At 42.1% G+C, this 15,237-nt stretch overlaps 1 protein-coding gene across 1 annotated transcript in view; it reads right to left on the bottom strand.

Annotated features, from left to right (window-relative positions):
• The window catches only part of OTOGL (otogelin like), a 168,644-nt gene that overhangs the window by 79,665 nt on the left and 73,742 nt on the right, over nt 1–15,237 (bottom strand). The window contains exons 25-26 of the mRNA XM_090041582.1: nt 2,547–2,681; nt 1,923–2,069 (exon numbers count right to left, since the gene is read on the bottom strand). Of these exons, the coding sequence (XP_089897708.1) occupies nt 1,923–2,069; nt 2,547–2,681 (282 nt within the window). The remainder of the gene's footprint in view (nt 1–1,922; nt 2,070–2,546; nt 2,682–15,237) is intronic.

Here is a 15,237-nt window from a genome sequence, read left to right as displayed (position 1 = left end):
TTTTATTTTAATCCATAATTTAATTAAGGCATTTTTCTCCTTAATGGGGGAGGATGTATGTTACTAAGAATAGGGAGCCTTTGGGAAGGGTTGGATCAGATTGTTCCTATAATGATTTGCATTGCTTGGTTGTGTTATGTCAACCTTATCAGCATGAGCACTGTTTTACTAGATTGGGACAGTATTCCACCAAAAAAAGAATAGACCAGCACTAAAACTGCTGTCCTCATTGCATCAGCAGCAGATCCCCAAGAAGTCCCGGTGAGTTTCTGAAGCAAATTATTATGGGTTTTGAACTTAGCTGCTGTCATAGTTAAGTGATTTTTATTGGACAATGTTCTATCCAGGATGATTCCTAAATGCTTAGAAGTACCATTATAATATAGGAGCTGGTTTCTGAAAACAAGAATGGATTGATAAAGGCCAGCTTGTTTATTGTTGCAGCTAGGTAACCAGACTCCACACAGCATACACACACCCACTGAATCCCTTCAGTTGCAGAAGGGATACCTTCCACATACCACCCAGGTTACAAATGTAAATATTAAAACAGCAGAGGTGCAAGGGCTGATCCCAAATTCCAACTATGGGGCCCCTTTTCAAACTCTGAGCCACCTCGCCTAGTTTCATAGTTTCTAGGGTCGGAAGGGACCTGAGTAGATCATCTAGTCCGACCCCCTACCATGGCAGGAAATACTACTGGGGTCAAATGACCCCAGCAAGATGTTCATCCAACCTCCTCTTAAAAACCCCCAGGGTAGGAGCCAGCACTACTTCTCCTGGAAGTTGGTTCCAGATCCTAGCCGCCTTGACCATGAAGTAGCGCCTCCTGATATCTAGCCTAAATCTACCCTCTGCCAGCTTGTGACTGTTATTCCTGGTCACTCCTGGTAGTGCTCGGGGGAACAGGGACTCCCCCAGTGCCTGTTGGTCCCCTCTGACTAGTTTGTAACAGGCCACTAGGTCCCCCCTCAGCCTTCTCTTCTGGAGGCTGAACAGGTTCAGGTCCCGTAGCCTCTCCTCATAAGGCCTGCCCTACTGTCCCCTAATCATGCGGGTGGCCCTCCTCTGGACCCTCTCCATGTTGTCCACATCCTTCTTGAAGTGCGGCGCCCAGAACTGGCCTGACCAGTGTCGTATAAAGGGGGAGGATCACCTCCCTGGACCTGCTTGAGATTCATCTGTGGATGACAAGGTACAGTTGGCCTTCCTGACCGCGTCCCCACACTGTCGGCCCATATTCATTTTGGCATCAAGAATGACTCCAAGATTCTTTTCTGCCTCTGCACTGACAAGGAGGGAGTTCCTAAGCCTGTAGGTATGGTGCTTGTTCTTCCTCCCCAGGTGCAGCACCTTGCACTTGTCAGTGTTGAATCCCATCCTATTCTCATCCATCCACCCCTGTAACCTGTCTAGGTCCGATTGCAGCCTATTCCTCCCTTCTGGTGTGCCCACTTCTCCCCACATATTAGTGTCATCTGCGAATTTGAACAGAGTGCTTTTTACCCCCTCAGGACCGAGCCCTGCAGAAGCCCACTGCCCACATCCCTCCAGGTCAAATAAATTTACATGGAACTCTATTGGATGTGCACAGTACTACAACTGAGGCAATCAGCAGGCTACAAAATTTGGACATTGACTTGGAAATGTTTATCTTTGCTTTGTGATCACTGTATTATCATACACTAAAAAATTGCTACACCACCACTTCATCCTTACTCAATTCAGAGGCACACCTAGCCAACAGACAGATTTACATGCACCTCTTAATATGTGAACAGCATTTTACCCAAAGACCCCAACGATCAACTGTTAACATACTAAATCCCATGGATCTCCCCATATTCTCATCTCAGATTGTATGAACCTCTTTAAGCTAAATACAATATATACAGTGTCATACAGTCTCTCTCTTGCTGTACCTTCCATCGAGGTCCAACTTTGACATGTATAGTTGTCTTCTTATCCCATAGGATTGTGATTTCTTGCTCAGGGAAGTGTATTACTGTATAATATCCAGCCTTCCAGAGCTGATATGTAGATCTGTTTTCCTGTCCCTTTGATTTCTTCTAATAGAAATGGATGTTTGTGAAATATCTAAAACAACATTTCTCTAACACAAATAAGATCAAGCCACAGCCATCCACTAATTAGCTCCAGGTATATTTTTATAAACGCATTTATCTTGACATGTTACTTGGGAACTGAGGAGCAGCTTCAGCTGTTTTGTTTTTAAGGATTCTTATTCTACATTCAATAATTTTGGCTCATTTGCCCCCCTCCTTTAAAAAAAAATGATAGCAACAAGGTAGCAAAACCTTTATCAGAAAACAGTTCTAAACAGTCTTCCCTTTGGGAGTAACAGAGGTGCTAGAGTGGAAGGGCTTGAAAAAACAGTGAAGAAATAGGAATTTTCATAGACATCCAAGATATATAAAGAACTTTGACATTTTTGGTACTTTATATTAAAAAAATCTCCCCAGACATATATTTAGAACGTATATTTTAAAGGTTAATCTGACAAGCAAAGAAAATAACTAACTAACCTGCTTGTCAGAGGTTTCACTAAAATAAATCTCCATGTCTCCAACAGAGATCAAAATGCTTTTTGAGCAAACAATGTCATTGTCAAAGCACTTCCTGTTCTCAGCAATTATAGATATGTTTGAGTTGTCTGTACTCTGCAATAAAAAGAAGAAATTAATCTTCCTCACAAACAAAGAGATTTCACTTTAGCAGATTAATCCAGCTTCACAAGGTAAGTGACTTCTTGCATTAAAAGCTTAAACTGAAAACTCCATAAAGTTGTACCAAACAAGAAAACAGATTTTAAAATTTGCTGCTGAATGCTATTACAACTTGGAATTTAAAAAGTGAATACAAAGAACCACTGGGTACATCTTCACTAAAGGTGCAGTAGACTATTTCTATTGTGCAGTAGCATGGCACAGGTTTTCTATGCCAATGTGTAGTAAAATTGATCTATTGCACATCAGCATCACAAAAAAGCATCCACTGGTACTAATGCACAGTAGCATCAATTACAGCGCATTAATGAATGTGTAGACATGCCTACTATATTCTAATGCAAGTTTGTTTATTTTGAGACCCTTACAGCACAAATGATCAAACTCTTGATGTACTATAAAAAGAAATCAAAAGATTGTTTAAAGAGGTGGAGTGTGAGATGGTGCTATAATATATATCCAAGAACAAGGCAGCTACCATCTGTTATGTGTAGGTAGGTGATTTCAGAACTGCCATCTGCCCCCAGAAAAAAACATCCAAATACTGAGCTAAATTCTGTCATGCATATTTAATCTTTGCTTGTTGAATTCCCCTTCCCCAATCCTCTGTACATGGTTCCACTTAAAGTGTCACCCACCCTATTCAATACATTTGGGAAGGTGAAATTGGATGAAACTGCTCATCTCACTGGCTCCCAGAATGTGAACACATCCCTAATTTTCTTCCCAACCTCCTAACTCTAATAAGTCCTTAGCCCCACAAGTCCCACATACATCTAGTCTTCTAGCTTATTAATTACAAACCCCAGTCCTCCATCCACTTTTGGCCCTTCAATTAACTTCTACTTTTCTTTCAATGCCAAGGGTTCTCCATTTCCCCACTTCATAGCCTACACCAGACACACAGTATTGGAGGATTGTGGGGTGTGGAAAGGGGCAAGATCAGAAAGGAGCTGCCCTATTTCATAGTTCATAGGGTCGGAAGGGACCTGAGTAGATCATCTAGTCTGACCCCCTGCCATGGCAGGAAATACTACTGGGGTCAAATGACCCCAGCAAGATGTTCATCCAACCTCCTCTTAAAAACCCCCAGGGTAGGAGCCAGCACCACTTCTCTTGGAAGTTGGCTCCAGATCCTAGCTGCCCTGACCGTGAAGTAGCGCTTCCTGATATCTAGCCTAAACCTGCCCTCCGCCAGCTTGTGACCATTATTCCTGGTCACTCCTGGCAGTGCACAGGGGAATAGTGACTCCCCCAATGCCTGCTGATCCCCCCTGACTAGTTTGTAACAGGCCACTAGATCCCCCTTCAGCCTTCTCTTTTGGAGGCTGAACAGGTTCAGGTCCCATAGCCTCTCCTCATAGGGCCTGCCCTGCTGCCCCCTGATCATGTGAGTGGCCCTCCTCTGGACCCTCTCCATGCTGTCCACATCCCTCCTGAAGTGTGGTGCCCACAACTGGACACAGTACTCCAACTTCGGCCTGACCAGTGCCGCATAGAGGGGGAGGATCAACTCTTTGGACCTGCTCGAGATGCATCTGTGGATGCATGACAAGGTACAGTTGGCCTTCCTGACTGCCTCACCACACTGCCGGCCCATGTTCATCTTGGAGTCAATGATGAATCCAAGATCCTTTTCCGCCTCCGTGCTGACAAGAGGGGAGTTCCCTAGGTGCCGGTTGTTCCTCCCCAGGTGCATCACCTTGCACTTGTCTATGTTGAATCCCATCCTATTCACATCCACCCACCCTTGTAACCTGTCTAGGTCTGATTGCAGCCTGATGCTTCCTTCTAGTGTGCCCACATCCCCCCACATTTTGGTGTCATCAGCAAATTTGAACAGGGTGCTTTTTACCCCCTCGTCCAAATCGCTGATGAAGATGTTGAACAGTGTTTTGCTGGGGAACAGCAGGGCTGCCCTGAGCTGCTGGACTTTTCTACACCCTCTTCCTCTTGAAAGAATGATATCATTCTTTCTTATCCTCCTCACCCAAAGCCTTCAAAAGTAGTGGTTCCCAATATTTCTATGCCATGACCACCATGTCAAGCCAAACCACTATAATGAAATTTCTCTAGGCTTAGGATTCAATTTGGAGTCAACCTCTAGTCTGGGAACTACTACTGTGGGCCATCTGAAGGGCAGGGAAAAGGGATTTCTGCCTCTTCCTATATAGCTCAGATTGGCAGTTTCTTTCTAGGAGGCAGGAAGTGGGAAAGGCATTTAAGCAGATAAATTCCCTCAGCAGGGCCAGAAATAACATTTGTAAGGCTAGTTGCATCAGTAGCATTGACATCTAATAATATGGACAACTGACAACACACTGAGTCAAATACAGAACTTGAGTAATGTCTCAATTAACTCTGCAGATGAGATAAGGCCAGCAAGTAGTTGGACTACTCCTGTAAGAGAACAAGTACTTCCTTGGATTTTTCTAACTTGAAAGCTGGCTAGCAGAAATACAGCTAGGGCAAAGGCCAGCAACCTACAGCCCACAGGCCAGATTCAGCCCACAGACATTCCACAGATCCAGCCCACAGACGTTGGGCTTCAGTGGCATTTGGTAAAAGTGCAGCATGGTGGTGGTGCGGGTGGATGGGTCCTAGCACCTGCCTTTCTATGAGCTGGGTCAGGTCATTTCAGCCTGTAGTCTGAAAAGTCTGCCGAGCTAGTCTTTTGCTAAAAAAGTTACAAATGTTTACTAAGAGGAAAAAAAAGAATTCCCGAATTAACCAGAATCCTCAGAAACAGCTTTTTCTGTTAAAAGCTAAGGTTCTTGTCCACTCCTTTACCTTCCACCCCTTAAAATGATTATATTCCGTGTCTCTTGTGTTAAGATCAAATTTGCTCAGTTATTCCACTCCCTACCCTCAGCTACCAGATTTTTCCACTCCTCAGTGGATCTGAAAGCAGGTGGTCTCTTCACCAGTCATAAGGAAGCTGGCAGATTGTCACTTGGGCTATTTCTATTTAGTCTCAAGGTATTCAAATTAGGCAGTGTAGTTATGTCTATACCATGGCAGCAGTGGGTCCTGACCAGGCCAAGTCTCAACCATCCACTCCTAAGTGCATACCCAAATACAGAAATATATTGGTAAAGTCATTCCAGGGGATGTCTCTGGTCTTGACAACACCTGCAGAGACTCCAGCAAGCTTAAGTGCATCCACTAGGATGACCCGGAGCTGCCTCATGTATATTTTCTCCATCTCAAGCATGCAAGCAGGAGTGGATGGGCAGGGCCTGTTTGGGAGCAACCCAGCAGGGACACCCTGGCACTCCACTATAGCCATGACTTGAGTAATAGATGTGTAAGTCCATTGTATTCAATGGGTAAAACGAAGGCAAGACTGGAAGTATAAGAAAAAAAAACTGGAACAACTTGCACCGTATGATCTTTCTGCTCTGTGCTTGCACAGCACCTAGCAAAACAAAGGACTAAGAAGGTTTCAGTAATAATCAATTTTTCTAATCTTTCTAATCTGAACTAGTTTCAATATACTGTAAAAGATCATCAACGTGGGTAGACATGTCCAAGTACATATAAGGATCAAATCTAGTGAACAACAAGGTATCATTTTTACAGTTACTTCCCAAACCGGAGTCGCTCTTTACCTTTTTAGGTAAAGTGTACACGAATGGATGCACTACAGTTTGTCATGTGAAACAGACTCGATGCTGACAGAGACTAGAAATAATAGTTTTCCCCACTGCAAGAGAAACCAGTATCTTCCCACGTAAATTACCATATCCAGCCTGTTCCAGTTTAATATCAGTTTCTTTGTGATAACATGGAGTTGCTAAGCAACACAGAAGACAGAGTCACAGATCTGGGCAGTCAGTCAAAAACTCATTGTCAGTTCTAACTTCTCAGAATGTTCTTTTTCTAGACTTCTTAATTATGCTTTATTCCATGTTTCTTCACATAAAAAATTGGGAAATAGAGGCAATTTATTTTCCTAAGTAATGCTTGGGAACTAAGTTTTTTATTTGTGTTAGGATTCTGTTCTTGCCATCAATGCCAATTATTATGAACTGCACACCTGCTTCTACTGCACAAAATCCAATTCCGTTAATGACTTTAAATATTAGCTGTTTTTATTTGTTTTGTTTTAATTTTGCTTCATTGAAATCTGCCCACATTAGAATATTACAGAATAACAGCAACACTTGGCAGTAAAAGGCACGAAAGGCCTGCCATTTCTCCATCTTTCCCAGGTCACAATATCAAAAGTTAGCAGTTGCTCTGAATAATGTACCAAGCTTTGTGCTGTACTAGTGTCATTGCATGTACCACAGCATCAATGGATGTGCTGGAGATGGAAAAGAATTATATCTAGTCCAAATTTTTAATTCTGTATGGTTACAAAGCTTTCCATATATAGCCAAACAATATGAACTAGGGAGATTTGAAAACTGGATATTAGTGGAAAAAAGTTGAACTTGTCTACCCTTTGTTGCTATTTCCAGAAATAGGCCACTGACTTTCTACAGTCAGACTTTTGGCAATGACCCTTTTCATACTTCATAGAATCCCATCATTTTGTTTCACAAGTTCCAATATTTAATTCCCTACGATCAATTGTTCTCTAAGGGCTCAATTCTACATTGCACTTCCAATCCAACAAAGTTAGCAAAGGATACACATTTGCTTTTCTGGACAGACATCAGTGCACTCAGCATTTTGGAGGACTGAAGCTTACTAACTTTCAGCACAGCTTTAAGGATTTGGGGCTTCAGCATATTCCATAAGCCATATATAATAATTTAGCAATAATTCTGTCATTCATTAGACCTTCTCCCAGAAGTGCTAAATTTCCTCTGCAAAAACATGTATTCCCCTCCCCCGTGAATACAGTATATGACAGTATATCAATAAACACACACAATTTAGTTTTAAATTCTGCTTCTTGCTTACCAGAAACAGTGTTAGAGTTTTGCCCAGTAAGCCAGTGAACTGCTACAAGAGTTCTGTGCAATATTAGTGGGAGTCACCAGGTGGCACTACTACATAGTTTCAAGGTCTTACAAAAGGGTTAGGTACAGGGGGATCTAGTTACCTGGTCTGTCTTCAGGGTGTTGCCCTGCCTTGCCTTCTGCCCAATTTGTTTAGAATGGCATATGTTTTCATAGGCAACAGCCTCCTTCATTAGATGCTACTAATTTGACAAAGTAGCCTGTCACCTACAAAAGCTTATGACTTACTGAACCAGTTAGTCTCTAAGGTTACAAACAGATCAAATTAGAAATGAGAGGCAATATAATACAGAAGGACTGTCAATACGTAGAGGACCACTGATGAAGGAAAATGGAGAATGAAGTCAGTTTATATCTATATTTGTAACACTTGGAACCAATGACAGGACTGATAAAAAGCAAACCTTCCTCCCCTCCACTCCGTCTCTACCCTTTGCTCTTTAATTTTCAGCTATTTGCTTTTTCATAGACTGCCTCTCTTTTACCTTGGAGAACTCATTACTACAACAGAGTCTCCCTTGCTGACCTTTGGCATTCCTTCACCCATTCCCGCTTCCCGCCCCCCCCACCCTTCTCTACCCATTGTTTTCCTAATTTCTACCTATTTAGATTCTCACTGACCTCCTGTCACACTTCTGGCTTCTTTCATTCCTTGGAGACCTCAGACCAACAGCAGAGTCTCCCTATGCCTAAGAAGGATACTTGTACCCAAAAACTTGCAAAGAACTTTGTTCCAATTACTCAGTTGGTATAATAAAAAATATCACATCTACTCAAAGAACCTTGTGAGCAAAATCACATAACATTTTTGTGGGTGTTGGTTGTAGCCATGTTGATCAAAGGACATAGGCAGACAAGATTTTGGGGGTAAATGAGATATCTTTTATTAGACCAACTGAATAATTGGGGCAGGGGAAGTTCTTCAAAAGCTTATGGGCACAAGCACCCTTCTTCAGGCATAGAGAAAGTTTTCCTTTATCTGAAGAAGGGTGTTTGTGCCCAGAATCTTGTAAAGAACAATTTTTCCAACTATTCAGCTGGTCTAACAAAAATATTTACCCAAAGAACCTTCTCTGCTGTGACAGGTGTGCCCCTTCGAGGTCTGTCCACTGGTGACCCCACCCGCCTGTTATGGGCCAACCGCCCGCCTTCTTTCCTGCCATGCCTTGTTGTTAATTGATTAATTAGAAGATACTAATTAAGCAGGAGGCTGCCCATTAACTGCCCCGATGCAAGGGGGTGCTATCTGTGGCTCCTTTTCTCTCCTACCATGCAGCCCAAGCCTCACAGATGGCACTCACATAATTTAGTCTGGGCCTTACTCTACTCTGGCCCCCTTGTCCTCCCTGGGCTCTCTGCAGCCCTGCCTCACTGGGCACCCCAATGGGCATTCATCAATGCTGCCCCCCTCTCTGGGGCTTCTCACTGCCCCCCTCTCTGGGTCTAGGGTCTCCATGCTGCTGTGGCTCCCCTATGAGGCCTCCTCCAACCCCTGATAGCTTCACCCAAACCTCCGGTTCTAAACAGCAAACACAAAACACAAGCCCCTGGGCTATAACATAAAATCTAAGCTACTAAACATCGTTCAGTCCCTACCAGGGAATTCTCCACCCCATAACATCAATCAGGAGCTGTTCGTGCAGTCAGGCTTCTCCCCTCTGTTTGCTCCAGCAGAGCTCCTTCTCCTGTGGCTGCTGGCGGGGAACCAGCCCTGGGGTTTAAATGTAAATGCCCCTTCTGGTCAGCTGACCGCTGGCAGGTGTGGGTCACCAGCTAACTCTGGTTGCCCTGGCAACCTGCAGCTGGGGCTCCTCACTCACTGCTAGGGTTCTCCCTTAGCAGTTTCCCCTCTTTAAAAGGAGCACGGTGCCCAAGTGCTCTGCGACATCTGCCTGTAACATTGTTACCTTCTTCTTCTTCTTCTCCTCACTATGGTTCCATGTTTATATTAGGTCTATTTTTGTTTGCAATCTCCACATGGTAGGAATTTAATCTTTTTATAAGTCTGCAAAGCATAACATTTTCACAGCATTTGAAAAAAAAAATGAATGAAGATTGTATCAAATAAACTGGCAGAAACTGGCAGAATCTGGAATGGGTGTCCAAGGGAGGAGGTGCTCTCCCCTACCCTGGAGGTCTTTAAAGATGAGACTGGAGCACCTGCCTGAGGTCATCTGACCCCAGTGATCTTTGCTGCCCAGGGCAGGGGATCAGACTCAACCTACCAAGGTCCCTTCTGACCCTAAAAATCTATGAAATGGGGAGCATTGTATTGGGTGGGATGACTGGCAAAATCAAGGGGAGCAAGAATGGGCTTATTCTAGGCTTCAGCTCAAATCACAGACACTTGCAGTTTATCTGCTCTGTTTCTTCAGAACCAACTTCTAAAACGATACCTGAAGGACAGAGTAGACACCCAACAGTTCATAATGAAGATCCATTACATGCAAACCATCTTGCATCGTATGTGCGTAAATAATAGGAGAGACAAAAATAAAGCTTTTAATCTGGCTCCCTATTTTCTGACTTCTTTTATGGTAGGACAAGATGGTAAGACAGAATGTCCTAGTAACTCTGTGGTGAATCCGACTATTGTCACTACAGAAGGGCACTATCACAATGGAATATTTCTACTCAATACATTCTACTAAGTAAATTCAATATACTCCTAAGCCTATTTCTATATCCACGTTTTCCTTTAATTATGTATAAAAATTACAAACAAATAATGAAATCACAAAGACAAAGGAGGATATTTTTGTTTTTAAATTTTAAGAAAAAGAATGCATAAAATAGTTTTGAACAGATTCTCTTTTGTTTCGTGTTTTAACTTTGCCCTGCTTGTGTATCAGATTTGGCATTTGCTTGGGTTACATTACAGCAATCCTTTTCTAATTAAAAATGTGATATACTCTAGATTAAAGTTTTTGGGAAGGTTCAAGTATCCAAGCGATACAATCACCAACAGCATGAGCCATTTTGAGGTATTATCTCTATCTCAGCGGCATGGTTACTGGAAAGTACTGGTTTCTTTTAGTTTTAAATATATAAATATTTTCTATACATAGCATGCTATATTGATTCATTATTAACTGGTATGTTGTCGATATACCAGTTTCATTGCACTGTCACTGATTTGAATAGGGCTTTTTCTTGAAAAAATAAAATAATTAAAAGGAAAGATTTTAAGGAGACATTATGGCAGCAATTTTTTTCTTGTATAATAAAAGGATATTTCAGAATACCAGTAAATATCAACAGCTAAAAGCCTAGGCACTGCTATACCTTTTTTATTAGGAGATGAATTTGATTCTCTGTCTAAATCAAAGTTTGGTTTCCATGGTTTTAGACCTGAAGAACCTTAGTTTTCTGGCTTAGCTCACCAAAAGTTTAATTCACACTTCACATCTCTCCATCAAAATCCATGCTCAGATTCTCACGCACATATTTAAAACAGCATCTCCAGATGGTTCTCACTAACACTGTCAACCTGACTCAACAGGCTGGAATTCACATATGATGAAGGGCTCTCAAAGGCAAAGAGACAGTGCACTTCAGGTGATTATCTACAATGGCAGCATATAACATTCTTTTTGCTCATTAATATAGCACATTGCTCTATTAATAGATTATGAATGTAATAGTCTACAGCAGCTGACATGCACTAGAAGTATTATCCCACATTATTAGAATTCCAAATAAGTCATTTTCTTAGTGATCTTGCTCTTCAGGCAGCCAACAAATTATTAATGTTTCAATTACTTATTAATTGTCAAAGGGACTCCTGGATGCTCAATCGTAATACCAAAATACAAAAAAGCAGTGAGGAAAGGTTACTTCCCTAAATTTTTTTGGTCACTGCTGCTAAGCAGCTACATCTCCACACTGAGGTGCCAATTTGTGCACTACACCATGTACCTCTGCAATCAACACCAACCTCATGCAAGAAACTTTGCTCCAGACATTGCTGGAAACCCTCCATGCTAATCTGCACAAATTGAAAGAAATCTTTCTTTTGTTGGAGAACAAAAGCGATTCATTCACCAAATAATTTAATGGTCTACAGAGCCAGGTGGTAGAGACAGAAAGGTATGTTGAGTAATCGAGTCTGAAATCACTGATCTGGAAAAAATGGAACAAGAACATAAATCTATTGCCAACTGTAATCAAATCTTATGGTTGGAGGGAGGATAAAAAGTTTTAAAAAAGGGTACAAACCAAAGTTATCTGAGCACTGGACTCTCCAACTAAAGACTAGAATGAAGAGAGAGATCTCTGAAGGCTTGGTTAATGACCCTAGCAGGACTTCCAGTAACTGATATGAAAAGGAGTCTCTCTCTTGAGCAGCGTTTCTCAACCTCTGGGTAGCAAGAATATACACAAAAGCATCACAAACAAACTTTAAAAATGGATCAGCAAACTTTAAAAATGGATTATCTTTTAACAGAGAAAAACATGGGAAATAATGGCTTTTCCCATGCAGACTGGCAAGTTCCAGCCTGTGAGGGGCTTCTTGGGCCTCCCCATGCATCACACACACCCTCACCACCCCACACACCCACCCTCTACCCCATACACTGAGGCTAGGGACAGACATTCCACATAAACCAGTTTAAGTAATCAGAAGCTGATTTAAACCTGTAACAAAACAGCTGTTCAATGCACATAAACCCGTTTGAAAATGGCTGAAACTGGTTTGAGATAAATCTGGGTGAATGTAGTATCAGACTTAACTGATTCAGGTCAAACCGGTTTATGCAATGTCTGTCCCAGACCCCTTGCTGGTTTAAGATAAACCAAACTCACCCAGTAGTTCTTTCTACTTTCACCTGGAAAAAGCTTAAGCAGCTGAAACTGCTGTTACCATATTTCCCCACATTAAATGTACATTCCAATCTCTAGCAGTTGTTTTTTTAAAAAAGGTTCATGCTGTATGTTAGAAAATATGATGTTTTAATTTTAATAACTCAAGCTGGTTTGATCTGATAGATTGGTCTCATACTGTGGTTTTGTTCCCTGCATAGATTTTTTTTTTTAAATCACTTCCACTGCAAACACTTTTTACAAATTTACATTGTACCTGCCTGGCCTTGTGGAGTCTCTCTCTGGTGGCCCTGGAGTGGGTGCCCAGCAGTTGCTGTGGGGCGGCTCCTGCAGCCGTGATGTTGGGTCACGCTGTCCCCAAGAGATACCCCATACTTACCTGCCACATCCTGGATCTTTTGTTCAGTAGTGTGGCTCCTTCTTGTAGCAGTGCATGTGCCAGGTGTTGTCACAAGCGGATGTTCTTGGGGCTCCACCTCCCCTACACCCCAGCCATATCCCAGTCTCTTGGGACAGCCAGTTGATGGTCAGCCTGATCCCCTAACAGCATCAGCTCCCATCCCCTCTTTGCTGCTCCAGCCCGTTTTCCACTGTGCTCGAGTGTATTCAGGGCAGTGAGACTACCCTGGCGGGCTGTCCCTGCCTTAACCCATACCATGGGAGGGGTCTCCCACCCCTTTTCCTTTGTCCCCCCGACTCCCCAGGACAGATATTTATTTTCTAAGAATAGTCTGTGTTATTTACTTAGCTTTAGATATTTTTGGTGGTGAAATGCACATCCCAAAATGTTGGTCTAATAAAAGATATTGGATTTACCCAAAGATGTTACTTTCCATGTTGAGTGATGGGCAGCTAAAAAATTAGTTTCTTATTGTGCTGGTTATGAGGGATGTGGAGGATTTTTTTTCATTCTATTACAGCATTGCTGTTTCTAGTGATTCCACTATAAGTTAGCAATTGTTTTCTTAATGCTCCCAACTTCTGAAGTCAGTTCATTATACAGGAATCTTAGCTTTTTAAAATTAAGTTTCTAAGTTTATAATTAAGTTATGCTTGAAAATGTAATTCTTAAGGGCTCAAAAACCAGAAGGCAAACTAAAAGAAAAAGAATATTTAAAAACTTGCTTTAAGGCAACTTCTATGATTTTGGATGGACTGAATCATGAAAACTTAGGGATAGCTACATTGCAGCTGCTTCAGAGAAGAAGGGGCTTCTGTCTTCCTCCTTTATTCCATCTTTATCCCTCAGGAGGCAAGAGAGAGACCTATCCTATCTTTTCTTAGCTTTAGGGCTTGATTCAAAATCCACTGAGATAAGTGAAAAATTCCCACTGACCTCAGCAGCTTTGAAACAACATCTTAGTATTGAAATAGAACTCTCATTTGAGAACAAGTGATATTCAGGCTATAGTACCTATCAAATTCTTCCCTGGAAAGGAAACATATCCCATGTCATTAAATATATAATTCTTCTCCTTAGAAATGAGCGGTTTGAGTTGGCTGCAGACTGACCACACTGACATTGTACAATCAATACAGAGGCACAAACTAAACTACAGCACAAATTATCAAACCAAACATCCATGCTGCAGATGGGCAGTAATTTAAGTAAAAGTACTAAACATCAGTGAAATAATACACTGGCTTATGTAGTACTTAATTTTAGGGGTGGATCCAGAGGGGGTGCAATGGTACAGTTGCACCCCCTCCCACTTCCAACCACACTGCCATAGAAGCAGCAGCCAGGGAACTTTGTTAAAAAGAAAAGTTTCTGAAGCAGGTAAGAATTTCCCACTTCCTGCTCAGTGACATGTTCCCCACTCCTCACCCCACCCCATTTCATGTGCAGAGCTTTGTGCAGTGATCACACTTGTCCAGAGTTAGATCAGCCTCTCAACAGTCTCTCCCTTAGATATCCCACAAATAATTCTGGCTCTAATAACAGAGTCTCTTATGGTCCCAAAAATTACATGCGAATGCCAGTGTTTTCAGCTTTGTAACATAATTATCTATTGCCTATAACTATATATTGCCTATTGCCATAATTACCTACTGGAACCTGATTCTCTGTTAAAGAAAAAAGAAACAACAAACAAACAACAGGCCAGTAACTTTCTATGGTCTCATTTCTTCTGTGATCACACTACTCATAAAAAGCCTTCATTAGCTGCTGTAATGGGCCCCTCAGAAAAAAGTATTATGCACATTTCTCTGCCCTTTGTCTCAGTGAAGCAATGAAATAGGTTAACCTTTGTTTTCTCATACTCGTGTGGCATGGTAAATTGTATGTACAAGGTCAGCTCTTCTTTTTACTGCTCCCAACTGCTGCCAGGTTCTTTGACTGGAAATCGAAACATTCAGGGAGACCAAGTCCTTCCATGCTGCCTGTTCCCTTTGCCATATAGGTGATACTTAAATCATACATTCACTGTGGTTCTCACCTGCTGCCACCATGTTTCATGCACAGAGTGCTGTGCAATAATAAGAGGGACTCCATTTGGACTACAAGAACTTAGATCTTTACATGAAGTGCCATGTGCTCAAGTCCTGCTGCTTGATATGCAATGTGTGCTTGGAGCTATAATGAAATTCTCCAAACGTGTTGGGTGACACCCTCCAAATCATCCCCACTACGACTTTCATTCCAACCGGCAGGAATCTGTAGGTTATTACAGGACCCTTTTCCCCCTTCC

The sequence above is a fragment of the Crocodylus siamensis genome, chromosome 4, assembly GCF_052110815.1.
Source record: "Crocodylus siamensis isolate JL-2025a chromosome 4, ASM5211081v1, whole genome shotgun sequence".
NCBI classification, from domain to species: domain Eukaryota; kingdom Metazoa; phylum Chordata; order Crocodylia; family Crocodylidae; genus Crocodylus; species Crocodylus siamensis.
This window is presented reverse-complemented; position numbering and strand designations above follow the sequence as displayed.